Below are 16,426 nucleotides of genomic sequence, written 5' to 3'. Positions count from 1 at the left end.
CACTAACACCATCATTGTCATCAATATCGTCATCAATATCACCAACATCATCATCACCACCACCAACACCATCACCATCAATACCATCATCACCAACCCATTATCATTGTCATCAATATCACCACCATCATCAATATCACCATCATCACCATCAGCAGCAGCATCAGAAGCAGCACAGTTCTATTCTCCTCCATAGTTAATTTTCCCCTTGTCATTTTGTTTCATTTGACTACGTCTAATACAAGTTTATTTTCTTCCTTTCAATGAAGGAGTAACCAAGATGAGAAGGGAAAGTAAGAAAAGAGGGTCATTGAAGCATTTTTAAAAATGAACAGAAGAGAATAGAATGAAGGTTATCACAGGAAGCCCAGACCAGCAGGCTGGGGCAGCTTTGAAAATAACACACAGAATTTATTATATGCTTAAAAAGAAAAGCACATGCTTTATAACACTTGTAGTTTTGCATACAACCCTCTCTTTCTCTTCTAGTTTGTATACAGAAATGCTCCTAACTTCGGGCGTCACATTAGGTCAGAATAAAAAGCAAACAAAAAATCATGTTCCCTGCCGGCTGAAGTCACCTAGTGTCCTCTGCTCCACCGTGAGCCTCATGAGGATGTAGACGTGATGTGGGACTGGCTTATCTAACCTGCTCATAGTCCCCAGTACCGAGCAAAGCGAAGCCAGGCACCTTGTGCATAGTCTACAAGTCCTCGAGGTCAGGAGGCCAGGAAGTGGTGAAGGAGGCCCAGGCTTCCTCAGTCTTGGGTGACAATAATAAACAGATGAACAGGGCTAATCACCCACGTGGGCTCGATAGGAAAGCCATCTCCTAACGCCAATATGACGAAAGCAGCCAGAGGGAAATAATTAACAAATGAGCCCCTGGGCCAAAATAAGGCTCTGTCCTGGGTTCTCTCTGGTTTTCTCCTTACATTGGCTCACTCAGTGATCTCACCAGCTGCCATAGGTACAAAGATCATTTCAATGCAGATGTTTCCCAGATCTGGTCTCTCCTCTGCTCGAGTCTCACATCACTAATTCCTACAGGAGATTACAAACTCACGCTCACCGTGTCCAAAACTGAACTCGTCATCTTTCCCCCAAAAAAGTTCCCCCCTCCTACCTTCCCCATGACTGTTGAGGGTACCACCATCCTCCCAGTCCCCCAAGCTCACAACCTAGGAATCAGTCTGAACTCTTCCCTCTCACCCCCCAGATCCAAGATGGCGCCACAGCATCTCTCATAGGGATTGTCTTCTCTCTAACCCTAATTTGGGGCCTCATGGCCTCTTGCTTGGATTACTGCACAAGTCTCCTAATCTCCCCTCTAGCCCACCCTCTACTTAGACACCAAAGGGATGTTTCTGAAGTACAAGTCTGACCGTAGATAGGATGGTGGAATAAATGGGACAATGGGACAATCCTGCCTCACACTGATTAACTGAATGCCATTGGACAAATCACTTAAGCACTGCCCACCTTGCTGTTCTCATCTGTAAAATGAAGGCTCTTAATGTCCATTCGAGGCCTAAATCTATGATCTTTTGACCATATCAACCCCCCAACTCAAAAGAAGCCAATGGAGTTTATTACATCAAATATAAACTCTTCTTTTTGGCATCTCAAGCCCCTTACAGACTGAACACCCCCTGCCCCTGCCATTTTCCAGTCTTCTCACACAGGACTTGTCTCTACATTCTAAATGAAACTTCATCTCCCAACACCGGTTGGGTTTTTTAAAGTAAAAGTGTCAGAGACTGAAACTACCCTTGGACCCTTCCTCCCCCCTACCTCCTGTCAGCTGACCCCTCCAGCGCTTTCCCTCCTTCCTCCCACACTCACCTTGGCTTCAGAATCTAGGTTAGCGGGATCAGCGGGGACCACCATCTCAACAGTCCGTGTCTCCACAGCTATCACCCCGACAGGAATTCCTCCCAACCTGCAAGACATATGGCTACATAAGCCTGCTGGGGACAGTGGGGGGCTTTCTCAGAGATTCAGATTTGGGGATCTCTCCCAAAAACCCAAGTGAAGGCCTAGGCTCTATATCTACATACTAAGTACCTCAAGGCCTGATGGCATTGCAGGGTGACACAGTGGATGTGCCAAGGAGACTGTAAGCTCTCTGAAGGCAGGGGCTGGGTCTTACCTAAAACAATTTTCTTCTGTAGTACCTGGCATAGTGTTCTGTACACAGTAGGCATTCAATAAATGCCCGCTGTATCAAATTCTATTTTAAGACCAGCCAATTACCTTATTTAAAGAGAAAACACCAACAATTTTAAGTAATAAGTTGTTCACAGGTGGGAGAAAAAGGACACCCGTTCACCTATTTGGTCCAGTTTGGGATGAGAGGTGGGGGTAGGTACACTAGTTCTTCCTCCCCAACATGTACTCTGATCCAGTGACACCTGCCTCCTGGCTGCTCCCTCTCTCGGCTCTGGGCATGCTCTAGGACTGTTCCCTCCCCCCCCATCTCCACCTCCTGGCTTCTCTGTCTTCCTGTAAGTCCTGACTAAACTCCCAAATCTTATGGGAAGCCTTTTCCGTCCTTCTTGATTCTGATGCCTTCTCTTCTTCATTATTCCCACCTGATCCTGTCTATCGCTCGTCCGAACAGTTTGTACACGTCTGTGTACACGCTGACTTCCTCATTAGATTAGGAGCTCCTTGAGAGCAGGAACTGTCTTTTGCTTTTCTTTGTACCACCAGCACTTAGCCTGGTGCCTGGCAAACAGTAGGTGCTTAATAGATGCTTTCTGGCCACTGACAAGAGTGTACCCACAGGAGGGTGACCAGGACAATGGCTAAGAAGGAGAGTGGAGGGCCTGAGCGGGCACTGGGTAAGGGGCACACTTCAGGAAGGGCTTCCTGACACTTCAGCGTGCCCCACAACACAAGAGCTCCCTGCCCCTGTGAGTTCTCGAAGGGAGGTCAGAGACTCTGAATGGTGGCCGCCATCTTCCTGGGATGTGGTGAAAAAGATGGCTGGACAATGTGGTAGGGCGAACCAGAGGAGGGCATAGGAGTCACATTCTAAGCTTCTAGGAAAGGTCCATGAGAAAGCTATTGGGAGAGTCATTCCAGAGTTTACTTTTTCTAATGGGAAAATCTGAGCCCAGGGAAAATCAGACAGGAACAAAGATTGAGAGTCCCCAAAGAATTCACAGAACCAGAGAGCTTCCAAGGCTCCCGTTGCCCTCTACAGCATTTCCAAGAAGCAGCCTCGCTCTGAACACCTCCACTGATGGGGAGATCACTACCTTCTGAGCAAACTGTTCTGCTCTTGGACAGACTGGAATATCAGGAAGCTTTCTGTTGAGTTGGAATTCACTTCTGTAACTTCTGTCTATCTGTTGGGCCTCATTGTCCACTCTAGGTCTGAGGAGTCCTAACTAGTGAATAACTAATGGGGTACAAAGTCATCTAAGCCCTGCACCTGGCCAGCCTCAGCCTACTCTGGAGACCCTGCCACCTTCCCCTCTGCCATCCTTCCCCACCCTTGCTTTTGGCACAGTCACCAAACCAATACTGCCTCTGCTCCCAGACAAAGACAAAGGCCCGTGGCTCAGCTCTCCATTCTTGGGACCTCCAAACCAAGCCTGCCTTCCCTAGCCACCACTGCTGATAGGTGTCTCCCCCATGAGAATAGAAGCTCCCTGAAGGCAGGGACAGTGTAATTGTCCGTATCTGTATCCCTGTGCCTAGCACATGGCAGATCATTAATCAACGCTTTTTCCTTCACTCATGCCTTTTCCTCTCTGGGTCAGAGTACAGCATGGGACATCCCTTCTAACATGTGAAGGCTGTCCTCATCTCCTACCCTCCACTTCTGGCCTTCTCTTGGAGTCATTCCTTCAGGTGGGAGGGAAGGTTGTGAAAAGGGTAGAGTCCTGTCCAGAGGGGGTTACCTGGCTCGGCCGGTCACTACGGTTTGGGCCCAGGGTTCCATGATTTCCTTGAAGCTGTTCTGGTCAAAGAACCCATTCTGCCAGGCTCCCTTTACAGCTAGAGAACAGAAGGGGAGAGACACATGCTATGGGGGCCGCTTTGTCCAAGGTTGGAGATGGCCGACAGCCTGAGAAGAAGCATCCTGACCTTGCCCATAGAACTGGGCCTGGTTTTCAGGGTCACCAATCATCCCCCTTTCCCCTTACCTCCCCAGCCTACCCCAAACTGCACAAGGTCACTGGAAGAATGAAAACATAGCACAAAATTGGAAGACAACGTCTCATGAACATCATTGGCACCTAGTGCCCCATCATCAGACTGAGATCGTGGGCTGGGACCCTGAACTTGGAGTCAAAGGACCTGAGACCCAATTTTGGCCCCACAACTTATTAACTATAAGTCACTCCTCCTCTCTGCGACTCAGTTTCCTCTTTGTAAAATGAAGGAGTTAGAAAAGATGGCCTAAGGCTTCTTCTGACCTTAAATCCTGAGAGCTTACAAGCATGTGATTTCAGGGGCACCAAAAAGATCGTCATGACAGGGATAGTAACCCTTTCATCCTTTCATGAGAGATAAGGCCAAAAATTAAAATACCCCCGAGGAAGAATTCTAGTTCTCACTCGGGTACAAGTGTAGCATGGTGGCGAGGGAGGAAGATATACTACAGGGAGATCCGCGTCGGGCCCTGACCAGGTTACTCCCTCTCAGCTTGTTTCTTTGTCTAAGGAAACCAAAGGGGCCAGACAGAAAGATCCCCACGGTTCCTTCCCGTGACCCTCTGGCAACAGCTTCTCACAGACGAAGGAAAGAAAAATCAGGTGGTTCATAGGTGCCTGAAAGAGGGGGAGGAAGGACCACTATGTGAGGGGGTTGAATCCTGCATGGAGAAGGGAGGCTGGAGTCTCTGGGGGCCAAGACTGAGAAGAATCCTGAGAGCCATTTGCATGAATAGAGCATTTGATGGTTTCCAAAGCACTTTCCTCCCAATGATCCTCTGAGGCAGGTAAGCAAAGTGCTATCAGGTGAGGGAACCGAGGCGCCAAGCTCAAGGAAGGGACTTACCCGCAGCAAAGCAGGGTCTGAGTCAGAAATGGAAGGAACCCTGGTGTCTTAACTCCCAGTCCAGAAATCTTTCCACCAAATTGGTGAACTTCACACTACAGACAATTTACTACATGCATAGTGAAAACTGAAAACACAAGCAGGTGATTCCTTTCTCCAGGTAGAATCTAAAATATTGATTGGGTAATATTTGTATTCAAAATATAAGTGAGGGGGCAGCTAGGTAGTGCAGTGGATAGAGCTCTGGCCTTGGAGTCAGGAGGACCTGAGTTCAAATCCAGCCTCAGACACATGACACTTACTAGCTGTGTGACCCTAGGCCAGTCACTTAATCCTGATTGCCTCATCAAAAAGCAAAATATATAAATTAATTAATTGATTAAATTAAATTAAACATAGGGGAATGCTCTGTCCTGGCTTGTGTCTCATGTTTGGAACATGAATGGTATTGAGATTGCCTTTCACGCTCATGTCTTACAGAAAAGTGGCCCCCAGAATCGTGACCTCAGCGCCATTTCCATCCGCTTCCTGCTCCCCTCCTGGGTGCCAGGATGCACTCTCCAGAGATGGAGGAGGGAGAAAAAGGAGAGATCTGGGATAACTCCTTGGAAGATTTTGTTTATCAGGTTTATAATGGTCCAGCAGTCCAATCAACGGAATAGACTGGGTAAAGATAATGTACAACTACTTTAGGCATGTAATCCATTGCCTTCTGGGGCCAGAAGGTCACTCAGCTGGTTTAGCCCCAGAACTCCACCTCACCCAAATCCCATTGGAACTTCAAGAACTGGGAGCAGCTATTGCTACACTTGGGCACTGTCTTCAGTGGCTAGCTTTTGAAGATGCTCAGAATGCATACAGACACCCCCAACCAATACTTTGCATGACCTTCAAAAGACTGCTCTTGACTTCGGGATTTCTAAAGAGATCAGAAAAGGACCCTAAGCCTGGAAGACGGAGGAGGCAGTCTGGGCTTACTTGGATGAGGCCTTCCTGCTAGCATCCATCGGGGGTCGTAGGGGGCTTTGGAAGGATGGAACTCAATTTCTCGGTCAATGGGGTCGGTGGGCGTGATGATGGGCACTGGGCTATGATTGTCCTATGAAAAAAAAAGAAGGAAAATGCTCCAGTCTCATTCTGAGGCACAACTGTATGAAAAACCGAGGTAAAGAACTCATTATTCCTCCACAACTCTATTCAAAACTAGAGAAGGTCAAGACCTTATGTATCTTTGGACGTGGGCCAATGTAAGAATCTGTTTTGTTTGACTATGTTTGTTATGGGGATTTTGTTTTTCTTCTTCCAGTGGTAGGGGGTAAAGGATTAGGAGGAGAAAAAAATTGATTCTTGGTCATTAAGAGGTTTAAAAAAAAAATTCTAGTCCCAACTCCATCACCAACTTGTTCTGTGCCTTTTGAAATGAAATGTCAAGTCCCTTTCTAACTGGGCCTCAGTTTTCAAGCCTGCAGAATGGTTTACTAGATGGATCTAAGATCTGAGGGGAGATCCCTTCCTCTAGCTCTAAGGGGACATGAGTTTGTGCTGTGGTTCCCAGACAGTTCTGGGGGTCAGCTGTGAAAGGAAGGGATTCTTTAGAAGAAATGCTCACCTCTGACCCTCTTCTACAGAAGATGCTTACCATGGGATCTCAAGGTCCTGTCTAGAGACTTTGCTTTGAAAATCACATGAAATGCTTAGTAAAGGTTTGTTGAAGTGACTATCACTATTTAGAAAGCAATGCCATGGCATTCTTTTGGAAGGTTTGTTTTTTGTTTTTTTTTAATTTACATAGGCAGCTCTGTGGCACATTGGTGAGAGAGCTGAACCTGTAATCAAGAAGACCTGAGTTCAAATCCAGCCTCAGATCCTTCCAAGCTGTGGGACTCTATGCAAGTCACTTAATCCTTAATCATTTCCTGCCTCAGTTTCTCCAACTGTAAAATGAGAATAACAATAGTACCTCACCTCCCAGGGCTGTTGAAAGGATCAAACGAGATGATATTTTTAAAGTGCTTTGCAAACCTTCAAGGGCCATATAACTGCTAGCTATTATTATTTTGTTTTTACTTTGAATTTAACAAATACCCACTAAAATGAGCGTTTCCATATACACAACAGAACCACGGATGAAACAGCAAATTTCTATTACGTACAGCCTTCTTTCTTTGTTCTCCTGTTCTGAAATAGTAAATGTCGGCTAGATGGGACTGGGCAATTTTAAGTATTAATGATGTCCAGGAACAGGGCAGCCAATGATGGCAGGGGTCAGGGGGTGTTGGAGAAGAGAGATGGGACAATGATGATGATGATGATGATAACCTGGCCTCAAAAGTTCCCCCCAGAGGGGGAACTAGGTAGCACAGTGGATAGAGCACCGGCCCTGGAGTTGGGAGGACCTGAGTTCAAATCCAGCCTCAGACACTTGACAAGTACTAGCTGTGTGACCCTGGGCAAGTCACTTAACCCTCGCCAAAAAAAAAAAACAACAAAAAACAAACAAAAAAAAAACACCAAAAAAAGAAAAAAAAAGTTCCACCCAATAAATTCATCCCCAGGGTGGGGAAGGGAAAGAGATTGGAATTTGTACAAGGTGGACACACTCACTAGGAAAAGAGGTTACTGGGGCCTCTATCTGCCATCTGCGGATACCATACCTTGGGCATATACGACAGCCACTCCAGGATGGTGTAGACTCCCTCAAAGTCATCTGGAACGGTGATGTGGGAAATGCCATTAAAATGCATGATCTGCACGCCACCCAACTGGTTATTTGAGGTATAAACTTCACGACCGAGGACCTGGTTCAAAACCCAAAGTCAGCAAAGCCCCCCGAACAGCTTGTGCACCCAGTAGGGCCATGTGCACATACGGGGCTTATCCTACTGGCTTCTGGATCATTGCGCTGGCCCAGACGGTGGGCCGCCAGCAGGGCCGTGGCTTCATCCAGCTCAGATACAGGACAATCGCAGTACAGGCAAGGGGTGGGCTTAAAGACCGAGAGCCGGAATAGTGAATGAAATCATCCCAGGTCAGAGAGGAACCCGAGCAGGATGAGAGAACACCCACAACTACCCAGGACATTCACTTCCTGCTTATCCGTGTCAGTGGTGTGTACACGTGGGACCCAACAAGAATGTAGGTGGCCCAGTGGTTAGGGCACTGGACCCGAGTTCGGCTCTTGCCACAGACAATTCCTAGCTGAGCTGCGTGACTCTGGACAAATCACTTGACCTCTCTCCCAGCCTCAACTTCCCCATCTATAAAATGAGGGGGTTGGCCTCCATGGTCTCTAAGACCCCTCTCAGCTCCAAATCTAGGATGCTGTCATCATCCCTGGTCTCCAATTCAGTCATTCCTTCATAGAATCAGGGGAGACCTCAGGGGTCATGTTGTCTCATCTGAGCCTGACCAGAAGGCCCTCCAGAAGACCCCTGACAAGAGGTCGTCCAGTGTGCCATGAAAGGACTAGGAATTCCCTGCTTCTGGCAGCAGCCTCAACTTTCAGGAGGACCTCATACTGCCCTTGAGGACCAAGGAAGTAACGTCCACACTCTCTTCTATGGGGAAGCTCTTCCGTCTTCCCTGGCCCAGGTCATCTCCCCACCGGACCTGAGCATCCTCACTGCCTTCAACTAGCCCCTGAGGGTCACGGTCTCTAGTCCACCCACTCACCTTCATGAAACCTCCCCCAGGATTTCCTGGAGAGATGCTAAATGGAATCATCTTGGTGAATGTACCCACCAGAAAGAGGAGAGACCAGCACCAGTGGAAGGAAGAATTTAGGAGGAAAGGGCCTAGAGAAGTGTAAACTCTCAAGTCGCCACAATCAGGAAGCAAGAGGCAGACAATGGCAGCGATAGCCTTGGCCTCCCCACGCCTGCGTCCCAGAGGACAGTGAGTCATGGTTACCTTATTCAATGCACTCGCTCCTGTCAGGATGATGTGGGAATTATCAACCTGTATCACTCGCTGTCCCAACCGCACCAGGTAGGCGCCGATCCCGATAGCCCGGCAGGTCACCTACAGGAGGAGATGAGTCATTGGTCAGGGAGGGGAGAGAGGCAGCTAGGACCTGCTACATTCAGCCTGGCCAGCGCGGCTGGCCTCCGTCATTATTCAAGGGCCTGGGATTCTGTCGGGACTGAGCAGCGGCCTCTCTGGGGCTCAGCAAGTGATCACCCAGGTTGCTGTGGCCAAAACCCATCTGCGGCTCACCCAGGGACAAGCCCTTCCACACTCAGCAAGGCAGCATCTCAGGCCGCACACATCCCTAGGGACCACGGAGCTTGGGCTCAGATGGGTGGCCTCTGAGAAACCAGGGGGCGTTTTTCTCGGAGGGCTCTGGTTGATTGATAAGACTACGAAAACATAACCATGTCTAGGATGCTATGAAGTTTCTCAGTCCAGATAGTGGGTGCTTATCTCTGCTGCAGCTTTGGGAGAAGGACCAGGTGAGACTCCCACAGCCTCCAGCCCCCTCTGAGGCCAACTTGGGGCACAGAGGTCTCACCTTCACTTCTCAAAGGCCCCACTCCTAGCAGATTCAACTATCCTCTGGTCGGTCAATGTGAGGGTGGGGGGGCTGGGGGGCTGGGGGAGATAGAGAGTCAACACTGGATTCTCCTGTCCTCATTTCCACAGGCTTGTGTTTGCTCTGTTGACCTCTGCCACTTGTGGACAATCTTGTCCTAACGTGAGACCCAGGGGGAGTGTGGCCTGGTGGAAAAGGCATCTGCCTCAGAGCCATGAGACCCAAGCTCCAACCCTGCAGAGCCATGCCACAGAGGACAAATCACTCGCCACAGAGCCTCAGTTTCCTCACCTGTAAAATGGAATATCTACCTGAAAGTATTTTGTGTCAGAGAAATGGGAACTGTTGCCTCTCTTGCTTGGGGGTTCCAGCTTTCCAAGAAAGGCGGTTACATTCTACATGGCCCTTGTGACTGTGGAAAATGAAGATTCATGTAGGAATCAAGGTTCGGGGGATACGTAAGGTTTCAGAATGCTTATGTTACACTGAATATGATGAATTTATTGATGGCACAGAATAGAGGATTCTATATTTCTCCCCCCTCCCACACGGGCGGATTGAGGCAACAAAGAGTACGGGGAGGGCATGAGATCCCTAGTATAGGGAAACAGGGTCTGGATGTGGGCTCCTCAGGGGCAGAACTCCTCTTCTGGTTGGGGATGAAGGTCCACAGTTTTCTTTTTTACTCCATGGAGGCCACAGAGACCGTGAGGTCAACTCCATGGTCGCTACCTCTGTACAGAACAGTGGTTACACAGCTAATAACTCAGGTCCTCCTGACTCCAGGACCACTGGTCTATCCATCGCACCACCTAGCTGCCCCCACTGATACCACCATATCTGGAGGTCTGTCCAGGTGGTAGGCCAGATCCATGATGGCTAACGGAAGGCCAGGCCTGTAAGCTCCCATTTGGCTCGGGGGTGACCTTGACCATTGCCTCAGCAGCACCGATGGAAGCAAGGATGATGTTCTGGCCATTACCACGCCCATCCTACTACAACCTGGGGAGTCAGCTCTGGCTCTGATATTCTACAGCCTGATGGCAACTCCGGGTTCTCAAATTAGAAGCTAGTGAGGGGCCAGGCCCAGGCAGGTCCTCCCAAGCTAGAACTGCTTTGGGTCCAGGCCCGAATTTGGCCTAGATGTCTATCCTGGCTACATGCAAAAGAGCCAGGCCCCAGAAGGCTAGACCCTGGGCAAGGACAGTCTTTGACCACAGCAACTCATGAAGACCATCCCCTAGGGCCTGAAGGGGCCGTGAGCTGAGAAGGCAGCCACACCAGTAAGGATGCCAGAAGGACAACTCAGGCCCCAGAGACGGCCAGCAACCCAAGAGAAGGACACTCACCATGCTGATGGTAATAACTTCCTCATAAGCCAGAGACGACTCCCCAGCAATGGTGCCAGAACCCCGCAGGTTCTCCACTCCAAGCCCGTCATCCTTCCCGATGATATCAGTGATGACGTACCTGCCCAAATCAGGTCCACATTAAGCAAAGAACCAACGGAAAAGAGCAGAGTCAGACCCCAGGTCAGGATCGAGATGGGAGGCAGCAGGGAGCCCCCTGGACTGGAGCAAGGAGACCTGGGTCTGGTCTTGGCTCTGCCTTTTACTAATTACGCTCTACCTTGGGCACCCCTGTGTGGCTCAGGTTCCTCTGCGGTGGAATAAGAGTGTCTGAGGAAACGACACCCTGGAGTTCGGCCTCCCCACTCCAGTCTTCAATCCTGTGTTCTTGGGTCCCTCCCTGCTCTGACATTCCCTATTCCAACATTCTGACAGTCTCTGAGTCTAGGATTCTTGGTGACCCATGGAGCTCGAGCGTTCTCCACCCCACGGTGAGGGATGCCAAGGAAAGTTAATCTCAAGGTCTCATTTGGAATCCCCGGTTGTTTACAGAGACTTCTCTCGCACAGTTTGGCTGTGAGGTCCTCGAGGACGGGGGATTATGTCTGGCTTCTCTTTCTGTCTCCCTCTGAGCTTAGCAGACACTGTGTCTCCCATCCCCACACCTTTGCACCGACCATCCCTGATGCCTGGAATGTACCCCCTCCTCACTTTTGCGTCAGGGGCCCTCTCTTCCTATAAGAGACAAGTCAATCACCACCTTCTATGCGAAGGTCTTTCTTTCGGCCCCTTACCTCCATCCCCTACCACCAGCTACAAGCACCTTTCCTTCCAAGCTACCTTGTCATAAATTATGCTATCTATATTTCCACTTATTCACTTAATAATTATACAGTCTTTATTTGGACAGGTCCTCATTGTCTTCCATATTAGAACATTAGCCTCCTGCCAGCAGGGAGGGACCATTGTCGTTCTGTGTTCTGCATTCCCAGTGCCCAGCACACAGTAGGCCCTGAATAAATACTTGTGGATGGGTCTTTAAATCTGCCATCCCATCACAACAAGAGATTCTGGGTCAAACAAAGCATGTGGGAGTGCCCTACAGAACATCATATTTGAGTCTATTAACTAGCAGACCTGATGAGACAACCTTGACCCCATTGGTGGAGAAGAGGCCAGCCGCCATCAAAGCTGCTCACCTGGATTCTCCTTCCTCCTCCACGTGCATGCAGTGGACCGAGTTCAGGGAACTGATCTTGGTGTAGTCTTGAGGAGTCAGGTAAAGGTATTTAAAGCCCTTCAAATCAAATGCATCACAATTACCCCGTGGATGACCTTGGCTCCACCCATCCTCCCATCACTTCTTCGGTTCTAGAATGGAAACTCTTGGGAAGACGGGCAGGGGTTCCAATGACCTCTGGGATGCTCAGGAATAACATGGCACCTCACTTGATGACCAGTAAGAGGAGGTCGAGCCTCACCCCTAAAAGCGATGGTGACCCGGGCCAGGCTTGGGGTTCTACTGTCAATGCAACCTGGGATCCTCATCCCATGTAATCCCACCTTCAATAGGAATCCTTCGGTGAGCCCTCTCAATCCTGAGGACTGCTCTGTCTTGGTTATGTCCAACATAGACAGGACATATGTGTTGTTTGCCCCGGCCCCACATCCCGCGGCTTTTCCGGGTCCCTCCCCCACCAGGCACGCCAACATACCTTGCAGGGGTCCGCGGGGTCGAGCCAGGCCACGTGGAACATGTGTCGGATCTCTTCGGCCAGGCCAATGCGGGCCCCACTGTTGGCAGAGAGGTAGATCCTGGGGATGCCCTCCGCCCGGGCCAGCTGGGACACGCGCAGGTACAGGAGGTCCTCCTCTTGGCCGAAGGAGCCGATCCGGAAAGTGATGTCATTGCCGATGACGATGATGTACCGGCCATCGGGATACTCTCGAGTTTTGAGCAGCATCTTGAAAGCCACCATGCCCACCTGAGAGAAGAGAGAGGCAGCGGGCTGACTGGGGCCACGAGCCAAGGCCGAAGCATAGCCCTGCAGCCACGTGGGACAGCCGCCATTTACCTCGTTCCCTCCAGGGAGCCTGTTCATCTCCACCAGCTGCCCCTGAGAGTCCAGTACCAGCTCGGTACAAGTCAAGACGTCCTTGGGGTGCTCTTCTGAGGAGCCCCACAGCTTGTAGAGAGCCTGCGGGGATGACAAGCAGATCATCAGGACGAATGCTGGGCCACCCGTCCCACCCAAGGACGGCCTTCCTGGCCCCTCGACCCCAGCGCAGGACGCACTCAAGAATCCTATTTCCCACTGCTGGGAGAAGCTTGCTCTCGTACAGATCTCTGTGCCTCCGGGTGCAGGAGCATTTGTGGTGCAGTCTGCAAGGGTGAGGCGTGTGGTCAGTGACCATGGCTTCATGCATGAGGAAAGCCGTTTCATTCTGGGCACTAGTATCACTAGACCTCAGCACAGCGCCTGCCCACACGGTGGCTGACCTGACCGACTGATTAAACACACTGCCTATTTCCACTGAACTGGAACCAATAGTTATATTTTACAAAATTATGAATTCAAATAGTACAAATTCAAATATATAGGACCACTTTACGGAATTCATTATCTGCCTATGGTGGGCCCTGACGGTAAGCTCCCTGAGATGGGGACTATTTCACATTTGGCTGCCATATCCCCCATTGCCTAGAGCACAGTAGGGCATATAACAGATGCTTTATGAGAGTCAATGGAACACAATGCCAACATTTTAATGGAAGGCAAATACATATATGGTTTTATATATACAGAAAGAGTTCAGGAATATAATTGTATACACACATATACATATATACACGTGTGTACACACACACACTCAAGACACCACAAAATGACTTCTTGAATTCTGTAAAGAGATCCCCCCACCCTAAGTCCCCATAAAGGACACAGTGTTTTTTAGCCTTTGGGCTGTGCAGACCCACTGATCTGCTTGGGTCGCCGAGAAGGCTGCCTCCTAGATCGGCCTGACATCCAAGGGCCTGGACTTGCCTGTTTGAACATCTCCGGGAAGTCGTAGATGTAGGTGGTTCCCAGAGACTGAGCCTGAAACCTCTTGGCCTGGAGCAGGTCTTTGGTCACATAGGGCGTATTGATCAGCATCCCGTGCTGGGCGCCTTGTTTGTTCCCAAAGGAGTGAAACATGATCTAGAAAGGAAGGGGGACAGAAGGGACCCAGGGGCGTCTTCCTCCACCCTCTCCAGGGTGCTGCCTCAGAGGAGGGGCCCTCGAGGATATTGGACAGGGGCTGCAGGGAGGACCTGGGACGGCCCCTGCTCCCTTCTCTCCCTCCTCTCCCTCCTTATTCCAGCAACAGAAAACAGAATCACAGCTTTCCTCCAGAAAGTGTGGTTCCCCTCACAGAAAGTTCTACAATGGGCATTTCATGTCTGTCCTGCTTGCACTATATATAACCTCTTCTGTGGCCAACACGGCCGAAGAATAATTCCTACAGCACCGTCCCTGGCCTGGCCTTGGTCACTGTCTTGGGCCCCAGCTACCTGTGAACAGGCTTTTCCCCTATACTGAAAAAGAAGCTCCTTTCCCTTTGGGCCCAGCACCGAGCCCTGCATCCAGAAGGCAATTAATAAATGCTGAAGGTTATTAATGCCCTCTTCCTACTTCTCTACATCTAGTGAGCTCCCACAGCCAAGGGTGATTCTGGTTTTGTCTCTGTATCACCAGCACCCAGCCGTGCCCGGCACACACCAGGTGCTTAATACATGTGGATTGGCTCAGTTCCCAGGGCCGAACCCTCTCCCTGTCACTTCTAAGGTCCAAAAGCTCAAGCCTCAGTTTATCCGTGCGCTATCCCCAAACCCTCCAGGTAAAGGAAGGTTAGAAGAAAAGCCTGCCCTGCTAGGAATTTTCATCGAGATTGACTGTTGCTTACATTTCCGCTCCTGAGGTCTGTCACTTCTTTGTAAAGGCTGATGTCCAGGTAGTAGCCGGACTCGTTGGTCAGGAAGAGGCGAATGGGGATCGCGGTGCCAGTCGGGGTCATGCGGATGTTGATCTTGACCTCGGCCTGCAGGACACGGAGCTTCCAAAGCCGGCTCCCATATCTCATCACCATGGATCGAACAGATTCCTCGATCTGCCAATAACAGGAGACAGACAGACAGACACACACATGACTCTGGATCCCATCAGGTACTTCTAGACCTGGGGACCCTACAGGCAGTTAATTCTATGAGGGAACTTGGGGAAGGAGGGGATGATTATGTGTTTCAGCTCCAATGTGTCTTAACACTCCAGGAATGAACAGGATACAAAAGCAGTCAGAGATTTCACTCTACACTAGGAGAAGCGGGACACTCCCACCTAGAACACCTTGATGATCAGTCCATCCAATCACTGGAAGATCATACAACAGAAAAGGAGCCTGCGGCCTGAGTGAGTCACCTGAACTGCCTGCACAGTGTTCTCACAAGCAAAGGATACCTGCGTCATCTCCCTGCCTTGTGGGGTTGTCATGGGGTTAAACTGAGGTGCGGCGATCCCTCCCTCTGTCTGTTATGGAGCTGGTCTGGGCTCTGCACTGGCCAAGGGCTGACAACCCTTGGTAGAGCTATGGGTTCACAAGGCCCTCAGCAGCAGCCTCTCACTTGGGCCTCCCCCCTGCCCCCACACTCATGTCTATCCTGATTTTACAGAGGAGGAGCCTGGGACTCAGAGAAATTAGGTCATACAGCTGATGAGCACCAGAGGGAAGATTAGAATCCGGGGCTCTGCTGAGTGCCAGTCCAGGATGTTTTCCACTTTACCTGGGCAGACCAGTGAAATCACAGACCTCCTCTATACCTGCTTCTCTATCCCCTATCTATCCAGCCCGGGCAGGCAGAACCTAGCCAAGCAACAGTGACAGACGCTCCCAAAGTATTCCCATACTAGGCCTGCCCAGAGCCCATTCAGGATGGCCAGGAAGCGGCAAGACCCAGTTGCCACCATGCCTTCCCCTAGCCATCCTTTTCTTTTCCATGAGCAGAAAGACCCCTGGGTCCTATGCTGTGCCCCGAACGTCATCTGAGCAATCCAAGGACCCCTAGGCCGTGGCATCTGCCCCACAGACAGACCCTTAGCCTATCTAGGAGAGATGAGCTTTCCGTCTACCCTACAACTAAACTCAACTGTGGGGATTGCCTCCCCCAATGACAGCGTGAGCTTCCTGAGGGCAGGGGCTGTCTCAATGTGTACTTCGAACAGTGCTTGGCAGTAATATATACTTAATATCAAAAATTATTAAATATTTTTCATTCATTCACTTATGCTTTCACTACTCGTGCCAATTAGATTAACAAGGGGCTTAATTCCCACACCAAACTTCAGTCTCCAATCACATGCAATTACTCTTTTCTAAGGAATCCGAGGTATTCGGGGAGTCCCCCATGTCAGTCTAGTGGACAAGATGGCAGACGTGCATTGGACCCCAAACACCTCCCTGTAGTCTGGAGGAGGCCAAGCATTCTTCTCACCAT

General features: G+C 50.0%; 1 protein-coding gene across 3 annotated transcripts in view; it reads right to left on the bottom strand.

Annotated features, from left to right (window-relative positions):
- Positions 1-16,426, bottom strand: part of ACACB (acetyl-CoA carboxylase beta) — a 118,243-nt gene that overhangs the window by 10,538 nt on the left and 91,279 nt on the right. For 2 of the 3 annotated variants that reach the window (XM_027864127.1, XM_027864135.1), the window contains 11 exons: positions 14,842-15,045; positions 13,941-14,096; positions 12,972-13,094; positions 12,612-12,881; positions 12,096-12,193; positions 10,897-11,017; positions 8,926-9,036; positions 7,671-7,814; positions 5,995-6,115; positions 3,915-4,011; positions 1,846-1,942 (listed from right to left, as the gene is read on the bottom strand). In XM_027864127.1, the coding sequence (XP_027719928.1) occupies positions 1,846-1,942; positions 3,915-4,011; positions 5,995-6,115; positions 7,671-7,814; positions 8,926-9,036; positions 10,897-11,017; positions 12,096-12,193; positions 12,612-12,881; positions 12,972-13,094; positions 13,941-14,096; positions 14,842-15,045 (1,542 nt within the window). Of the gene's footprint in view, positions 1-1,845; positions 1,943-3,914; positions 4,012-5,994; positions 6,116-7,670; positions 7,815-8,925; positions 9,037-10,896; positions 11,018-12,095; positions 12,194-12,611; positions 12,882-12,971; positions 13,095-13,940; positions 14,097-14,841; positions 15,046-16,426 lie in introns of those variants that run through there. The other variant, XM_027864138.1, reaches the window with a different exon arrangement.

This window comes from Vombatus ursinus, unplaced genomic scaffold (assembly GCF_900497805.2).
Source record: "Vombatus ursinus unplaced genomic scaffold, bare-nosed wombat genome assembly UNPS02001287.1, whole genome shotgun sequence".
Taxonomy (NCBI): domain Eukaryota; kingdom Metazoa; phylum Chordata; class Mammalia; order Diprotodontia; family Vombatidae; genus Vombatus; species Vombatus ursinus.
This window is presented reverse-complemented; position numbering and strand designations above follow the sequence as displayed.